This window comes from Leopardus geoffroyi, chromosome E2 (assembly GCF_018350155.1).
Source record: "Leopardus geoffroyi isolate Oge1 chromosome E2, O.geoffroyi_Oge1_pat1.0, whole genome shotgun sequence".
Classification (NCBI taxonomy): Eukaryota; Metazoa; Chordata; class Mammalia; order Carnivora; family Felidae; genus Leopardus; species Leopardus geoffroyi.
Window position 1 is genome coordinate 9062260 of NC_059335.1, and position 15067 is coordinate 9077326.

Sequence of the window (15067 nt, forward strand, 5' to 3'; positions counted from 1 at the left end):
TCAGGAGGCAGGGGCAAAAAAATTTGGGCTTACAGTCAAAATATGTTTCCCTCTTAAAGCAGCACAACGGTTCAGGGGACGCCACGCACGCGCCCGTTCGCGGCCAATACTCACCGCGTGTTTTCAAGGCACCGAATGGACTTGCTGGGTTCTTGCGAGGAGCCGCTGAGGGAAGTCCTGTATTATGTTCTGCACGTGGCCCGCAAAGGCACAGAGAGGTTAAGTCACTTGTTCGAGGCCGCCCAGCTCAGAAGCAGAGCAGCCGGGAGGCAGGCCGTGGGTGCCTGATTCTGGGCCCGCCTGCCGGCCCGAGGGCCAGGGAGGCGCGTGCGGGGCTAGGGGCTGTTCTCTCTGGCCCGGCCAAGGTCAGCAGCGATGCCCATCCACTCCGGCAGGAAGGCTGCTTGGGGCTTAAAGATCCAGCGGAAGGGGGAGTGCGGGAGGGTGAAATTGGCCAGGTGGATGGTGTCCCCGCCCGCCAGGTAGGCGGCCCAGATCCCGAACGTGCCCACGGTGACGGCGCTGTGGTTGCACTGCGTGAACAGGACGAAGTCCTTGGCCGGCGAGCCCTGAAGGCCATTGCCGGCGAACACCACGTCGCCGCGGGAGGCCAGGCCATGCCGTTGCTGGCGACCACGAAGACCGGGGCGCGGTGGCGGGCCCGGAACCAGCCCAGGGCCCGCTCCAGGTACCCGCGGTCGGCGACCACGCCCTTCCACACGCGGGGCATGACGTGCACGTAGTCGCCGCGGCGCACGTGCACGCCCACGAAGGTGCCCGGCCGCCGCCCGCCCACCCGCAGCCGCCGCAGAAACGCCTGGGCCTCCGCCCGCACGTGGTCGTGCAGGGTGAACTCGCGCCGGATCTCGTCGCGCACGTGGTGGTAGAAGGTCCAGGAGCAGGGGTAGCCGGTGAGGCGCACGTACTCGCCCGGGATGTGGCGGTAGCGGTCCTCCATCCAGTCGTTCAGGGGGTAGTTCCGCCAGGGGATCCTGCCGGCCGCGGTGTGGTCCAGGACGGGGAGGCTGATCCGGAAGATGGGCGCCAGCGCGCGGTGCATCTCGGCCGGGATGAAGGCGGGCCGCCCGTTCATCTGGGCCAGGGCGTACAGGGTGGCGTACTCCCCCATCTGGTTCCCCAGGAGCCCTTGGGCATTGATGGTGAACATGCCGCCCCGGGGCAGAGATCTGGGGAGCAGGACGACGCGGCCCGAGTAGGCCCAGGGGCCGGGCACCACGGCCAGGCGCCAGTGGCAGTGGAAGAAGGTAGACGCCACGACGATGATGAAGAGGAAGTAGACGGTGGAGAAGGAAGGGCAAGTGGCCCAGGATCTCGCGATGGCTGCAGGGAGGAGGGAGGACCCGGTCAGGACGGGCGGGCAGGCGTACGTGAGTCTCACTCACCCTCAAATCGTTCATTCCTCACACAACTCATCCCAGCCTGTCTAGCGGCGTCCGGCACGTCCTGACCCGCTTTCTGTTCTCTTCTGTATCTGCGGTTTCCCTGTGGCCATTCCAGCGGCCACAGCTCAGGAGTCTCATGGGCCCGTGTGGGAGGAAGCCCTGGATTGCGGGGGGGAGGGGGGGGCACTCTTCATCATCTGGCTTTTGTCCTCCCCTGCTCCAGGCATCCCATCTCTCCCCCTGCCAGCTCCCCTCAAACGTCAGGGTGCTGTGGGCCTTGCTTCAGCTCTCCTCCTCCTCCTCCCATATTCCGGGGCTCCTCACTTTATTAATCTGACCCCTGTGGGAAATCTGAGCACTCCTGGGCCCTCCTCAAACGTCGCTTGTTCAGCGTGGGTCCCCAGCAAGGTCAGCTGGCTCTTCCACAGCAAGGCTAAGTGTGACTTCACATTCCACCGGGGTGTACGAGAAGTGCCCTGCCCACTGCTCTGGTTTCCAAAGGGGGAGCCCTTCTGCTCACGTGCCTCCTGACAACTCTGTCCCAATCCTTATCACACCAGCTGCCAGCTTGGGGCCTGCCTGGGGGGTCCTACATGGAGGACTCAGGTCTCAGGCTCTAGCCAGCTTGTGGGGCTGGCCAGGTCCCAAAGGCAGAGGGGGTGAGCGGAGCCGGGACTAGAGCCTGGGCTACCGGGGAAGAGGGAGCCGCTCAGGACAAAGGTACCCACCACCCAGGCGTGTGACCCGTGCAGCGGCACACGGCCTGCACTCAAAAGGACCCCGCGCTTCACCTGGCTGGCTCAGTTGGTACAGCGTGCAACTCTTCTTTTCTTTTTTTTTTTTTTTTTAATTTTTTTTTTCAACGTTTATTTATTTTTGGGACAGAGAGAGACAGAGCATGAACGGGGGAGGGGCAGAGAGAGAGGGAGACACAGAATCGGAAACAGGCTCCAGGCTCCGAGCCATCAGCCCAGAGCCTGACGCGGGGCTCGAACTCACGGACCGCGAGATCGTGACCTGGCTGAAGTCGGACGCTTAACCGACTGCGCCACCCAGGCGCCCCCAGCGTGCAACTCTTGATCGCGGGGTTGTGAGTGTGAGCCCCGTGTTGGGTGCAGAGTTTACTTGTTTTAAAAAAAAACAAACCGGGGGGGGGGTGGTGCTGCACTTGGTTTAGTGCTCTGGTCTCACCAGCTACAAATTCTCAATAAATGTGAACAAGGCCCCCCTGTTTCCCTGTTCCACTGGGCTCTGCAAATCAGGCAGCCGGCCCTGCAGTCACCCGTTTCCAGGAATCTCAAGAGCTCCCTCTCCTGGCTTTCTCTCAGCCTGAACAACTAGAAAGCCACAGAAAAACAGCGAATTAAGGCTGCTGCTTCTGTGGTTCCTGCCACACACCAGGCACTGGCCCCAGACTTACCATCTCAGTCCGCAATTCCTTGTTGGGTGGCCTTTCCTACAGTTGGGTGGCCTTTCCTACAGTTGGGTGGCCAACCCCCCATCCGAATTGAACTCATCCGGGGACAAAACATGGCCTGAACTGACCCGCAGCTATTTGTAGACTTTGCTCAATGTGATGTCCGTGTGTTTTGCTACAGAAACAGTAACGTTAGGAGTGGCTGGTTGGCTCAGTCGGTTAAGCGTCTGACCTCGGCTCAGGTCACGATCTCCAGGTTTGTGAGTTCGAGTCCCGCGTCGGGCTCTGCGCTGACAGCTCAGAGCCTGGAGCCTGCTTCGGATTCTGTGTCTCCCTCTCTCTCTGCCCCTCCTCCGCTTTCACTGTCTCCGTCTGTCTCAAAAATCAATACACATTGAAAGAAAGAAAGAAAGAAAGAAAGAAAGAAAGAAAGAAAGAAAGAAAGAAAGAAAAAGTTGGATTATGGGATGCTGCCCAGATCCCGCAGGGGAGCTACCTAACATACAGTCTAGGGACCCCATTATGGTGCCAACACACAGGTTCTGAAACGTGTCTGGTCTAAAGAGTTTCAGAGAGGAAACTGAAAGCCTGTCTTCACTCATTTAATCCTCTTGATCTTCTGCGAGGAAGGCACGCTGTTATGCTCATTTAACAGATGAGGGCACCCAGGCACAGGGAGGTTGAGAAACCTGCTTTAGGGGTGCCTGGGCGGCTCGGACTCTTGGTTTTGGCTCAGGTCGGGATCTCACGGTTCGTGGGTTTGAGCCCCGCATTGGGTTCCGCGCTGGCAGTGGGGAGCCTGCACGGGATTCTCTGTCTCTCTCTCTCTCTCTCTCTCTGTCCCTCCCCCCCCCTCACTCTCTCTCTAAATAAATAAATAAATATTAAAAAAAAAAAAGAAAAGAAAAAGAAACCTGCTTTAGGTCATGCAGCTAGGAGAGAGGCAGAGCGTGAATCTGAACCCAGGCCGTGTGGCTCAGGAATCTGTGCTGTCAGTTACTGTCCTGGATTTTTCGAGAATTCCTCAGGGAGAGCCCTCAGCCGCACACTCTCAGTCCAGCCAGACATGGAATGTGACCTGCCTTGCCTTGTGGGGCCTCTGCCGTTGTCTGGGCCGCCCAGGTAGGGGCAAAAGATCTCCGCAAGCCCAGAGCTGTGGGTCCCACACTGCTGGGCTGAGCTGTGCCCTGGGGGGGGGGGGGGGTTCTGCTTCCTCCTTTCTGGGGATGAAAGTGCCCAATACTTGAGGAACCCCTTCTCCTAAATAAATAAATAAATAAATAAATAAATAGGTAAATAAGTAAGTAAGTACTATGAAAACCAAAAGCGAGGAAGAAAGCCTCCCTCCAGGTCACATTACTTTAAGAAACTTCTTGTCCCCGGATGGGGAGGAAAGTAAAATGCGACCTAAACTTCCTGGAATTTTCTCTGGCAGCCAGACTAGCCTTTTGCGCTGGCCTTGCCCTCTGCCCGCGTCGCTCCAGCCCCCACGGTGATGCTCGGGTGGCTTGCGGTGTGTCCCCACCGCTTTCGGGTCTCAGCCCGGATGTCCCCTCCGGACCCCCACCCCCCCACCCCCACCTCCCTGCTCGCTTTTGTTCCGCAGCGCTCGCCACCTTCCTCGCCACCTTCCCGCCATCCTCTGGGGCAGAATTACTTACTACTTGTCCGAAGCGATCGCTCTTCTCTCTGGACTGTAAGCCTGACTGACGAGGGCGGGGAGGTTTGTAGGAGTTCGCGGTGGTAGCTTCAGCGGGGTGTCTGCACACAGGAGGGACTCTGGGGCGCACTTGCGGGATGGATTCGTGCAGTGATGTTACCCTGTCGCTCACACCGCCGTCCCAGAACCGGTATGCGCCCTGTGATCTAGGGGTGTCTCTGCCCCCAATCTCCTTCTCTCGCGGTTAATTGCTCCTCCCGGCTTAATTTCAAATCCGATGTCCTTGTCCTGGCTCCCGGCTCGGCTCGTGCTGGCGGGTGAGGGCCACCCGGAATCAGAATCACACACCCCCTTGGCTGTGCTCTCCCGACCCCAGGACAGGGTCCCGCCAGCGGACCCCCAAATCCCTGTCAGGGTCGGGTCCACGCGGCGCTGAAACGAAGGCACTCAAGGGCGCAGGGCGCGGCAGCAAATATCTGTGCCCTATCCTCTCGAGACTCCCCCGCCCCAGCTTTTCTCAGTGGGAAGTGAAGGAGAGCCTTATTTTTCTAGTCACATCAGCATGACAATTTCTGTGAGTAAAGTGTTGAGGCCTCACAGGAAAGGCCTTTCTGGCTTTGAGCTGGGGTCCCTGCTTCCTCCCTCCAACGCCAGGTTGCCAGGTCCTAGGTCGAGGGACTCTTATCCCCTCTCCTCCTTCCCCACCCACCATCTCAGAAAGCGGCCCAATTCTTTGGGTTTCCCGGTGGCTGTCCAGATCCCCCCCAAAGCATCGATTTTTGGGGTTTGAAAGTGACTGACCTTCATCCTCAGTTCACCCACAGCTGACAGAAGGTTCCAGAGGGGTGGAGGCTCTGGCTGGGGGTCCCCCTTCAGTGTGGGCCAGGGGCTGCCCTGAAGCCGCCTGGCCATCAGCCCCTTCCCTTCCCCATCGATTGCACCACCACGTGGTGGGCTCAGCCCAGCGGACTGCCTGCCCTTGGGAGTCCTGGGGCAGGGGTCTAAGTGTGAGTGCGGTGGGGACCCGAGACCCGGGAAAGCCCACCTGGCCGGCTGTCCCATCCTACCTGCCTTGAGCCTCCCGGGCCAGCCTGCCGGGGGCTGTCCCCCTCGGGTGATGTCCTTGGCGCTCCACATAGTCCTGGGTGGCGGGCTGGCTGGGGTCCCTGTGGGGAGAGCGTGGCTGCGGTTGGCGAAGGGGATTGGGGCGGGGGGGGGGGAGGTTGGGGGGAGCGGTGGTGGTGTTGGATTCTGCGGGCTCTGCTCTGAGCTCCCGCCCAGAACCCCCACTAGCCTGGGGCCTGGCGACAGACAGCCACTCTGCACTCACTCCTGAGAGCCCAGGCCACCGCTGAGCTCCCGCGGGACGGGAGAGCACGGGAGGAACGCACCGCAGAGGACACTCTTCTTGGATGCAGGTTTGGCCAACATCAGGGGCAAAGGGTAGGGTGTGTGCAAAAAAGCCAGGGAAAAGTAGCCTGGGTTCCAGGCGGACCCCCACACCGCCCAGCTAGGGGGGGCCTACTGTGGGTCCGGTGGAACACAGCTAGGCTTTTCTCCTTATGGCGGGGGGGGGGGGGCGCGGGAGGTATGTTCCGGTTCCCAGACGGGTAGGGACAAGAGGCTGGACATCTGGGTTCCCAGATGGCCAGGGGCTGGCTTCTGGACCCCTCAGGAACACCGGGGACTCACGGCCTGGTCGTCCAAGGTGCTAGGGGCCAGAAAGTGGTACCCCATGAACCACCCAGGTCAGAAAGGAGAGGTAGGAGGTGGGGGCCAGGCCCTTAACAAGGCTGGCGGTAACGGACGGGGAAAATGCCGTTGCCGCCAGTGAGCAAAATGGCGCCAGGCCCCTCGGGAGGGGCGGAGGGTGACGCCGGTCATCTGGGGCAGGGGGACGTGGTCTCTGCACATAGCAACTGTAGTGGGGACACCCGGGGCTGTGAAAGCAGGCTGGGGGAGGATGGGACCCCACCTGCACCCCCAGATGCCTCACAGACTCCCAGGCTGGGAGCAAGCTAAGGGCGTGGACTGTGGGGCCCAGAAAGGCTCTAAGACCCCCCAAACCTGAGGAAGTTCCTCACTAGGGGCTGCCAGCCCTGGAGCAGGAAACCAGGGGGGCATTTCAGCACCCGAGTCCTTCCCAGCTCTTGCCATCCCAGGGTCTGGACTTCGGGCCCCCTTGGACGCCTGGGCATCTGGCCCTGCCCTGTCCTGCCTCTCTCTCTGCCCGCTTCCTCAGCACCTGCCACCCCCCACATCCGTTCCCCTTTCTAACCTGGGGACCTTAGGGGAGGCGGACAATGTGGGAGCTCTGCTCTCCAGACCCTGAAGCCTAGGATGGCAGGCGGGAGTAGGGAGGGCTGAGATTATAAGAAAGTCCTCAGAAATCCAAGTACAGGGTTCTCCCACCATGAATTCTAAGGGGGACTCGTGCACCAGCTTTCTTAACCCCGCTTTTCAGCTCCAGAGTGACCTAGGCTTCTAGTCCCCGGGTGTCCCCCCTCTGGTTCCTCAGCATACTTCTCTGGGCTTGGCACCTGGGTGGGAAAGGGTTAAGGCAGGGTGGAGGCTGGGGGTGGGTGGCAGTGGAGGCCGCTGGGTTGTTTGGCGATAATCCCCCTCCGTGCCCTGGGTGTGGAGAACAAGGTTAGGGCCCCACGTGGGAAAGGGCCTCTGCTCTGATCCTCGTGGGCTGGGGGCCTGGCCTCCCGCTTCTGATCCCCTGCCGAGCTCCTCCCCCAGCCCCCTCCCCTCCCTTCTTCTCTCCCCCCCCCCCCCCCATGGGCCAGGCAAGCCAGGCTGTCTGCTCTCTGCTCTCCTCCTGCTCCCTGGGTGTCTCCGAGCCTCAAGGTCTGCCTGTCTGCCTGCCTGTCTTCCCTGGGCCCCAGGCTCCTGGGCACTCTATCCCCTCCATTCCCTGTGGATCTGGGTGCCCAGCCGCTCTCCATCTGGGCCTTCTGGCCTCCCCTTGTGTCCGGTCCTCTCTCCTCATGGCTCCTTCTCTGCACCTGGCCCTTCCCTTACACTTGTGTCCCCTCCTGTCTTCGGCCGTCTGTGCCTCTGTCCCTTTGTCTCTGAGTTTCATCTGTCTCTCAATGCCCCTCCCCCTGGTGCCCTCTCTAGGATTCCCCCTCTGTCCCCACCCCTGCCCTCTCCCCAGGGCCCCCTGCCCCTCGACACTGACGATAGCTCTGGGGTGTTAAGCTACGGATTAGTTCAGGCAAAATTCTCAATTTTGCTTGCGTTCTTTTCCCTTTGGGTTATGTAAACAGTAATTCTCCCCAGATGGAACTATTTTCCTCGCTTAGAAGCAGCCGGGCAGGGGGGCTTGGGCAGGGCCGGGGGTGGAATGCTAGGGTTCCTCAGAGAGCCTGCGGGGAGCGGGGGTGGAGGGTGACCGACGACCCTCGGCCTGGTCACTCCTCTCCTCTCCTCCTCTCCAGGTACTTGCTCTGCTAGGACCATGCCCGTGACCTTTGCCCTCTTGCTCCTCCTGAGCCAGGCCACCGCAGACCCGTGTTACCATCCAGGTGGCCGTCCCCGCTTCTGCCTCCCACCGGTGACCCAGCTGGCCGGCCTGGCGGCCTCCTGTCCCCAGGCCTGTGCCCTCTCCCTGGGGGCGGACCTCAGCCCCCGGGCCACCTGCAACGGGAGTCTGACCCTGGCCCTGGGTGGTCCCTTCCTCCTGACGTCCGTCAGCCTACGCTTCTGCACGCCAGGATCCCCGGCCCTGGTCCTGTCTGCTGCCTGGGCCACCGGAGGCCCCTGGAGATCACTGTGGCGCAGACCCGCCTGGCCTGGGGCCTTGGGGGGGCCCGAGAAGGTGACCTTCCGAGCCCCGCCGGGCCCTAAGTCCAGCGTGGTGGTCAGTCACCTCCGCGTGGAGTTCAGGGGCCGGGCGGGGCTGGCGGCAGGTGGCGTTCGAGGCCGCTGCCAGTGCCACGGCCACGCTGCCCGCTGCGCTGCCCGCACCCGGCCGCCCCGCTGCCGCTGCCGCCACCACACCACCGGCCCAGGCTGCGAGAGCTGCCGCCCGTCCCATCGAGACTGGCCCTGGCGGCCCGCCACGCCCCAGCACCCCCACCCCTGCCTGCGTGAGTCCTGGGCCCCCCTCCTCCTGCCCCCACCCACCACTCGGCCCCCGAGGCTCTGGCAGTAGCAGCCGGTCCCTGGTCCCTGCGGGCAGTGTGCTCGCTCCCCTGCCAGCCGGGCTTGCTCCTTGCTTCAGCCCCACTGCTCCTGAGCTGATCCCTCCTTTGCCTACCCCCCCCCCCCCCCGCGCCCCCCACAGGCTCCTCCCCCGCCCCCCACAGGCTCCTCCGCCCGCCCCCCCAGCCTCCCCCGCCCCCGCCCCCCCACAGGCTCCCCCGCCCCCGCCCCCCCACAGCCTCCCCCGCCCCCCCCGCAGGCTCCTCCCGCCGCCCCCGCCCCCCCCACCCCCCCCACCCCGCAGGCTCCTCCTGCCTGCCACTCTCTGCCGCCCACTGGGGGCTCCAGTCTCTCCAGCCTCTGCCCCACACACCGTTATGATGCCGCTGCTGCAGGTGCTCCGGTGATATTTACCCAATGGTCGTGGGGAACAGGGCAGCGGGACTTTTCCCGAGTCACCAAACCAACCACATGGGGGAAGTATTTATTCATGAACACATATGTACCCATCGCCTGCTGGGTACCAGGCAGGCTTGTCATCGGGTCCCTTGCACGGATGAGGAGGCTGAGGCTGGAGGGGAAGAAGGCCCCTGCCCAAGCACACACAGCTAGGGAGCGGCAGGGCCAGGAATCTGAGCTCGGGAAGTCCCGCTCTGGGGTCTTGGCTCCTGTCAGGTGCCGTCACACTCGGTGCCCCAGGGTGGCAGATGGGCACTCGGGCTCAGCGGCGGGCCGGCGGGCCTGGGCTCAAATCCCAGCTCCTCTGCTCCATGGCTGTGTGACCACAGGCAAGTGACCTGACCTCTCTGTGCCTCCGGTTCCTCCGCCTGTCAAGCGGGGCTGGTAACAGCACTTCTACAGGCCGTGGTGAAAACCCAATGAGTTGATATGCATAGAGTCCTTACAATAAAGCTTAGCATATGGTACCTGGCGCCAAGGAAGACCTCACTGCGGAATCGCCAATGTTACCACTCCCCGGATGAAGAGGGTGGGGGCCCGAGGGGCCGCCCCACTTGCTTTTAAGTCTCGATGCTAGCAAGCGGCGGTGCTGGGGCTGGACTCGGGAAGACAGACCTTCCTAGATAACGGGCGACCCACCGGGCCATCCGGCTAGCCCGGCAAGCTCCAGGCCTGCTCCACACCTTCCCTGCCTCCACCCTCCCTCGGGTTTTTCCAGGCGGGAGATTCCAGGGTCTGGGCCCTGCCCTGCCCACGTGCCAGCTGCCCCTCCTCAGAGACAGCCCCCTCTCTTCTGCCTCCGGCCTCTGCCGCCCTGGCTGATGGTGTGCGTTTGTTACCAGGCCCCGGGAAGAAGCTCCACTCCGCTCTACCAGCCAGATCTGAGCCCTGAGGGGAGACTCACGTTGTCTGGGGGCGGGCTAGGGGTCGTCCTGCGCCCGGACAGGGCCTGGGAGCAGGGGAGGCCTTCTGTCTGAGGGTCACCACACGGCCTCAGGCCGAGCGTGGCGCCAGCACTCTGAATCTGGGCAAGAAGCCGACGGTGTCGTGAGGAAGCAGGGTCTGGGCGCACAGGGTGGGACTAAGTCCTGTGGCAGAGCCGCGGGTTTGACTGACAGGGGTGATCTGAACCCCTTCCCGTCACCGGAGTTTTCCGGGCGCAAGTGAGGTGAAGTGATCGCCCTCAGGTCAGAAGGAATCCAAAGCCAGATTCTTCCCACTGATAATCTAAAGAGCACCAGCCGCCTCCAGGCCCATGGAAACCCTGGGGGAGAAGGACTGAGGTCCCCCACTGGATGGGAGGAAGCCACGGTTTAGAGAGGGGCCTCATTTTCCCAAGAACGCACGGCTGCCTCAGTTTCCTGACCTTCCTACCGCTTCTCCGCATTCTCGGGCCCTGCCAGCCCAGGCCCCTCCTTAAATCTCTCCAAAGAACGGCCCGTGAACCCCTGAGTCAGCATCTCGCTGGCCAGAACCACAGATCCCTGGGGGTGCACCCCGAGAAGCTGTTTCCTGGTAACTGTGAGAAGCAGTAAGGTTCGACGCCCACTGCCTCCCTGACCAGAGCCCCCCAGGAAGACACACACCGCACAGAATCCTCGCGCGGGGCGCGGGCCACACTAGACCCTGCTTGCGCGGTGCACAGACTCGAGCCAGAAGGCCTGGGTGCCGACCCTGCCCCTGCCACCCCCTCAGCTGTATTACTTTGGAAGCCGTGAACCTCACAGAGCCGTTCCGAGAATGAAATGTGCAGCACCGGGCGCGCAGAAACTCCCCACAGGCAAGGGCAGGCTCCGGGTCAGGCCCCGGGTCAAGAGCTTCACATCCTTTTGGTTTCCTTTAAGCCTCCGGAAGTAGTAGACATCGGAACTGTCATCTGACGGCAAAGGAGGCTGAGCTGCAGAAAAGTCATTTGCTCCAGGAACACAGTGGGGAGCGGACGTGCGGGGTCTGACTCCACAGCCCGTGCCCGCAGCGCTCCGTGCTGAACCCCAGCGTCTCAGGGACATTCGGGCGGTCCATCGGGCCCCTCGGGGTTACCCACTTCAGTCCAGTGCACCCCAAGATGAGAACGAGGAGGTTCGGGGAGCCAGGCTTACCCCGGGACCCCCGGCCATCTCTTCTTTGTACCCGCTCTTGCGCTTTATTTCTTCTCCTGCGGGCAGTGGGGAGCGAGCCCGGGGCCCAGAGCAGCAAGGCCGGGCCTGACGCGCGCCTGCTCCGTCCTCTTTCTAGCCTGTTCCTGCAACCAGCACGCCCGACGCTGCAGGTTCAACTCGGAGCTGTTCAGGCTGTCTGGCGGCCGGAGCGGGGGCGTCTGTGAGCGGTGCCGCCACCACACGGCTGGGCGCCACTGTCACTACTGCCGCCCGGGGTTCTGGAGGGACCCCGGCCAGCCTATCACCAGCCGCAAGGCCTGCAGGGGTGAGTGTAGCCTGGAGCGGGGCCTAGGAGGAGAGGCAGGCGGGACCTGACTCCTGGGTCTGAGGGAGGAGGGGGCTGGGCGATTGGGAAGGAGCACCCGGGGCCCAGACACTCCAGATCCCTGGCCCCTCTCCTCACGCAGCCTGCCAGTGTCACCCTATTGGGGCGACGGGTGGCATCTGCAACCAGACCAGCGGGCAGTGCTCCTGCAAGTTAGGGGTCACCGGCCTGACGTGCAACCGCTGTGGTCCTGGCTACCAGCAGAGCCGCTCTCCCAGGATGCCCTGCCAGCGTGAGTCATGAGGGGCAGGGCCGCCTGTCCTAAGTGGGACGGGAAGGGGACCTCTCACATCTCCAGCGGGGCAACAGACGCTGGGTCCCTGGGGGAGGTGGGGCCTCAAACTCCAGGCCCCTCAGTCTTGGGAGGGAGGAAGCCGTGAGCCCGGACTCTTGTGTCCCCAGGGAGGAGGGGGCTGGGAGTCTAGATTCCCGGATCCGAAGGAGGAAGGGACTAGAGACCAACTCCAGGTCCTGGAGGAGGGCGAAGGGTGCTTAAGGGAATAGACATGGGGGGTCTGGATTCCTGTTGGGGGAGACCCCTAAGGTTAAATTTCTCCTCTCTCACAGGAATTCCAGAGGCGACGACCCCCCTTGCTCCTACCCCTAGCGCTTATAGCTCCGTAAGGCTGGTGTGGAGAACCCTGGCAGCAAGCGGGATCGGGGATGGGCTGCTTGGGCCCCCAGGTGGGGGATCCAGGGGTGGCCCACCGAGCCCAGTCCCCAGGGTTGGGGCACGCCCCCCTCCGGTGTCCGTCAAGATGGCATGCGGGGCTGGGCAGGGGGTAGAATGCTGTGGTCCAGGCTTCGGGAGCCCACTGCAGATGGCCTGACCCTCCCCAGACCCTCACTGTCAAAACTACTGCAATGTCTCGGACACCAGGGTATACATGAGCCTTTGGAGGTATTGCCAGCAGGACTACGGTGAGTGCTGGGGAGGAAAAAAAAGGCTGGGGGCTGGCCAGGTGTTCTGATGCCCGCCTTTTTCTCTGGGCTTCCCAGTTCTCATCTCTAGTGGGAAGCGGGGGGCTCTTAAAGGACCCTTCCTGATCTAGGACCTAACGGGACAGAAGATAAATGGGGGGCAGGGGCAGTGGAGTGGGGGGCGTTCCCTATCTTCCTCTGTCTCCTCTTCCCCCACCTTCTCGGCCTTTAGACTTTCGCTATCTCCTTCAGCTGGACATCTTTGAGGGAGACAGCTGGCCTCTTGGGGATGGAAGGAGAAAGGGGAACTGGTTGAATGGATGGTCTTGCCTATCTTAGACGCTTTCCGCCTCCCATCGGGGTCCTAGATTCCGCGCCCTAGCCCCACTCTCGCAGAGACGCACCCCGAAGTGCCATAATCCATCAGTCCACACCAGCCCCGTGACCTCAGAGATCTCTTAGATACTCAGGAGTTCAGCCCAGCCCATGACTTTCCTCGATGGTGTAAGACCCCCCCAGGCCTCTCCTCCCTGAGGATCATCATCCTCTGGTCCTAGCCACTAGTGTCCTAGGACTTGGAAGGTGGAAACTTCTCGTCCCACCTCCCACAGAGATCTTCTGCTCTATAGACTTAGCTTGCCAGCCAGAGTCCTTCCCCTGACATGTCTCGCCTCGGCCCTTCAGCGATTACATGTTTCTGAATCACCACCAGTAGGACCTCAGGTTCTAGGTTCTGACCTCCTTCTGGCCCCAAATTCGTCCCAGAGCCCCCACCCCCACCCCCACCCCCCAGCAATACCCTTTCCCAAGGGCTCTGCTTCTGACATCTTTCACGCTGCAACACTAGAGACCCTGGACCTGCCTCTTCTGCCTGGTTCCCGGCCACACCCACTGTAGGGTCCCCTTAGTCCTCTCCTACGCCCAATTCGGGCATCTGCTACTTCCAGTATGAACCCCAAAGGGCCCCACCTGGCATGTCCCATGCTCCTGGGTTCCTCTCTCAGTCTGGCCTCCATAGTTACAACCCTCGAACCCCACCTGGCACTCCCTAAGCCCCACCGTCGTCTCCCCCACGCCGGGCCAGACCCCCAGACAGCCCACCCTCAAACGTTCAAGGTCTCTCTCCTTCCTAATGGTATCCTGGGAGCCCTCCCGGGGATCCTGCCTCCCCCCCCCCCCCCCCGACCAAGACGGACCCCACGCCACCCCAGGGGCTCCCCCCCACACGCAGCCCGGGCCTGACGACAGCCCTCCCCGCAGTTCTCCGCGCCCAGGTCCTGGCGTCAGAGGCGGCGGGCCCGGTGTGGCAGCGGCTGGCCGTGCGCGTGCTGGCCGTGTACAAGCAGCGGGCGCGGCCCGTGCGTCGCGGTGGCCAGGACGCCTGGGTCCCCCGCGCCGACCTGGCCTGCGGCTGCTTGCGCCTGCGGCCCGACACCGACTACCTGCTGCTGGGCAGCGCGGCCGGCGGCCCCGACCCCGCGCGCCTGGTCCTCGACCGCCACGGCGTCGCGCTGCCCTGGAGGCCACGCTGGGCCCGGCCTCTGCGGCGGCTGCAGCTGCAGGAGCGCGCCGGGGGCTGCCGCGGCCTGCGACCCCCCCACCTCGAGCCCGGGGCCCGAGCCCTAGAGCCCCACCTGCTCGGCCTCCGCAGACGACGACGACGACGACGACGGAACTTGGGAGCGACCGCGAGCTGAACCTTCTACTTCGACGGCGCGTCCCTCAGCGAGCCAATCAGGCGCCGTGGAGCCGCTGACGTCACTGGCACGCGCCAGGCTGGAGGGACCCCTCAGCGCAGGCGGCAGGCCGGGAGCCCGGCTTTTGGCCTCTTGCGAGGACATTTGGCCTGTGATCTGGGCAGCCAGTCCCCTAAATAAAGTCTCAACTCTTGGGGAGTTTTGGCCACAGACACCTGATATGTGCTGGGAGGGTCCGGGAGGGGCAAAATGAGGAAAACGCGCAGAGCTGAAGTATGGCAGTGCCCCCTGACAAAATGCCAAACCCAGCGAAAGGGCTGGAAAGACATCACTATGTATGTGCTGGTCAGATTTGTGTTGCTTGACGATTGGCCAGAAGCCAGTGGGAGGGAGGGTGGATTGAAATGGCGGGAGATGCGCCAGAGGAAAAAGACAGCAGTGCCGGGTTTCCAGAAAGTTCCACCTTTAGGAACATTGTGTTCCTGATGGCCCCTAGGATAGTCTCTGAGAAAGGAACAAAGGGACTTGGAGTGAATATGCAAAGAGGGTTCTGACTGAGGTTCATCTGGTCTTGAAGTACAGCCTAAACCCTTTCTGGAGAGAATAGCCAATTGGGAGCCACAGAGGGGTATGGGCATCACTTGGTGCTAAGCAGAATTTTGTTTTTAATTTTTTTTTTACATTTATTTATTTTTTGAGAGACATAGAGTTACAGAGCACAAGTTGGGGAGGGGCAGAGAGAGAAGGAGACACAGAATCCGAAGCAGGTTCCAGGCTCTGAGCTGACAGCATAGAGCCTGACGTGGGGCTCAAACTCATAAACCATGAGATCATGACCTGAGCCGAAGTCAGACGCTCAACCGACTGAGCCACC

At 62.3% G+C, this 15067-nt stretch overlaps 2 protein-coding genes across 8 annotated transcripts in view; one reads left to right on the forward strand and one right to left on the reverse strand.

Annotated features, from left to right (window-relative positions):
* Window positions 1–5640, reverse strand: part of LOC123578090 (galactoside 2-alpha-L-fucosyltransferase SEC1-like) — a 20438-nt gene extending 14798 nt beyond the window's left edge. The window contains 3 exon segments of the mRNA XM_045440677.1: window positions 115–610; window positions 613–1341; window positions 5548–5640. Of these exon segments, the coding sequence (XP_045296633.1) occupies window positions 336–610; window positions 613–1341; window positions 5548–5617 (1074 nt within the window). The 5' untranslated portion in view covers window positions 5618–5640 and the 3' untranslated portion in view covers window positions 115–335.
* NTN5 (netrin 5) lies at window positions 1248–14391 on the forward strand. Of its 7 annotated transcripts, none has more exons than XM_045440656.1 (8): window positions 1248–1341; window positions 4475–4516; window positions 7927–8577; window positions 11327–11515; window positions 11658–11807; window positions 12143–12195; window positions 12415–12496; window positions 13757–14391. In XM_045440656.1, the coding sequence occupies exons 1-8, from the start codon at window positions 1338–1340 to the stop codon at window positions 14191–14193; spliced, it is 1608 nt and encodes a 535-aa protein (XP_045296612.1). In that variant the 5' UTR covers window positions 1248–1337; the 3' UTR covers window positions 14194–14391. The 7 variants fall into 7 exon arrangements, with proteins under 7 accessions (XP_045296612.1, XP_045296610.1, XP_045296609.1 ...); XM_045440654.1 differs by lacking the exon at window positions 1248–1341 and having other exon boundaries at window positions 3740–4516; window positions 7927–8013; window positions 8203–8577; XM_045440659.1 differs by lacking the exons at window positions 1248–1341; window positions 4475–4516 and adding an exon at window positions 5702–5898 and having other exon boundaries at window positions 7927–8013; window positions 8203–8577.
* Window positions 14392–15067: the final 676 nt, after the last annotated feature.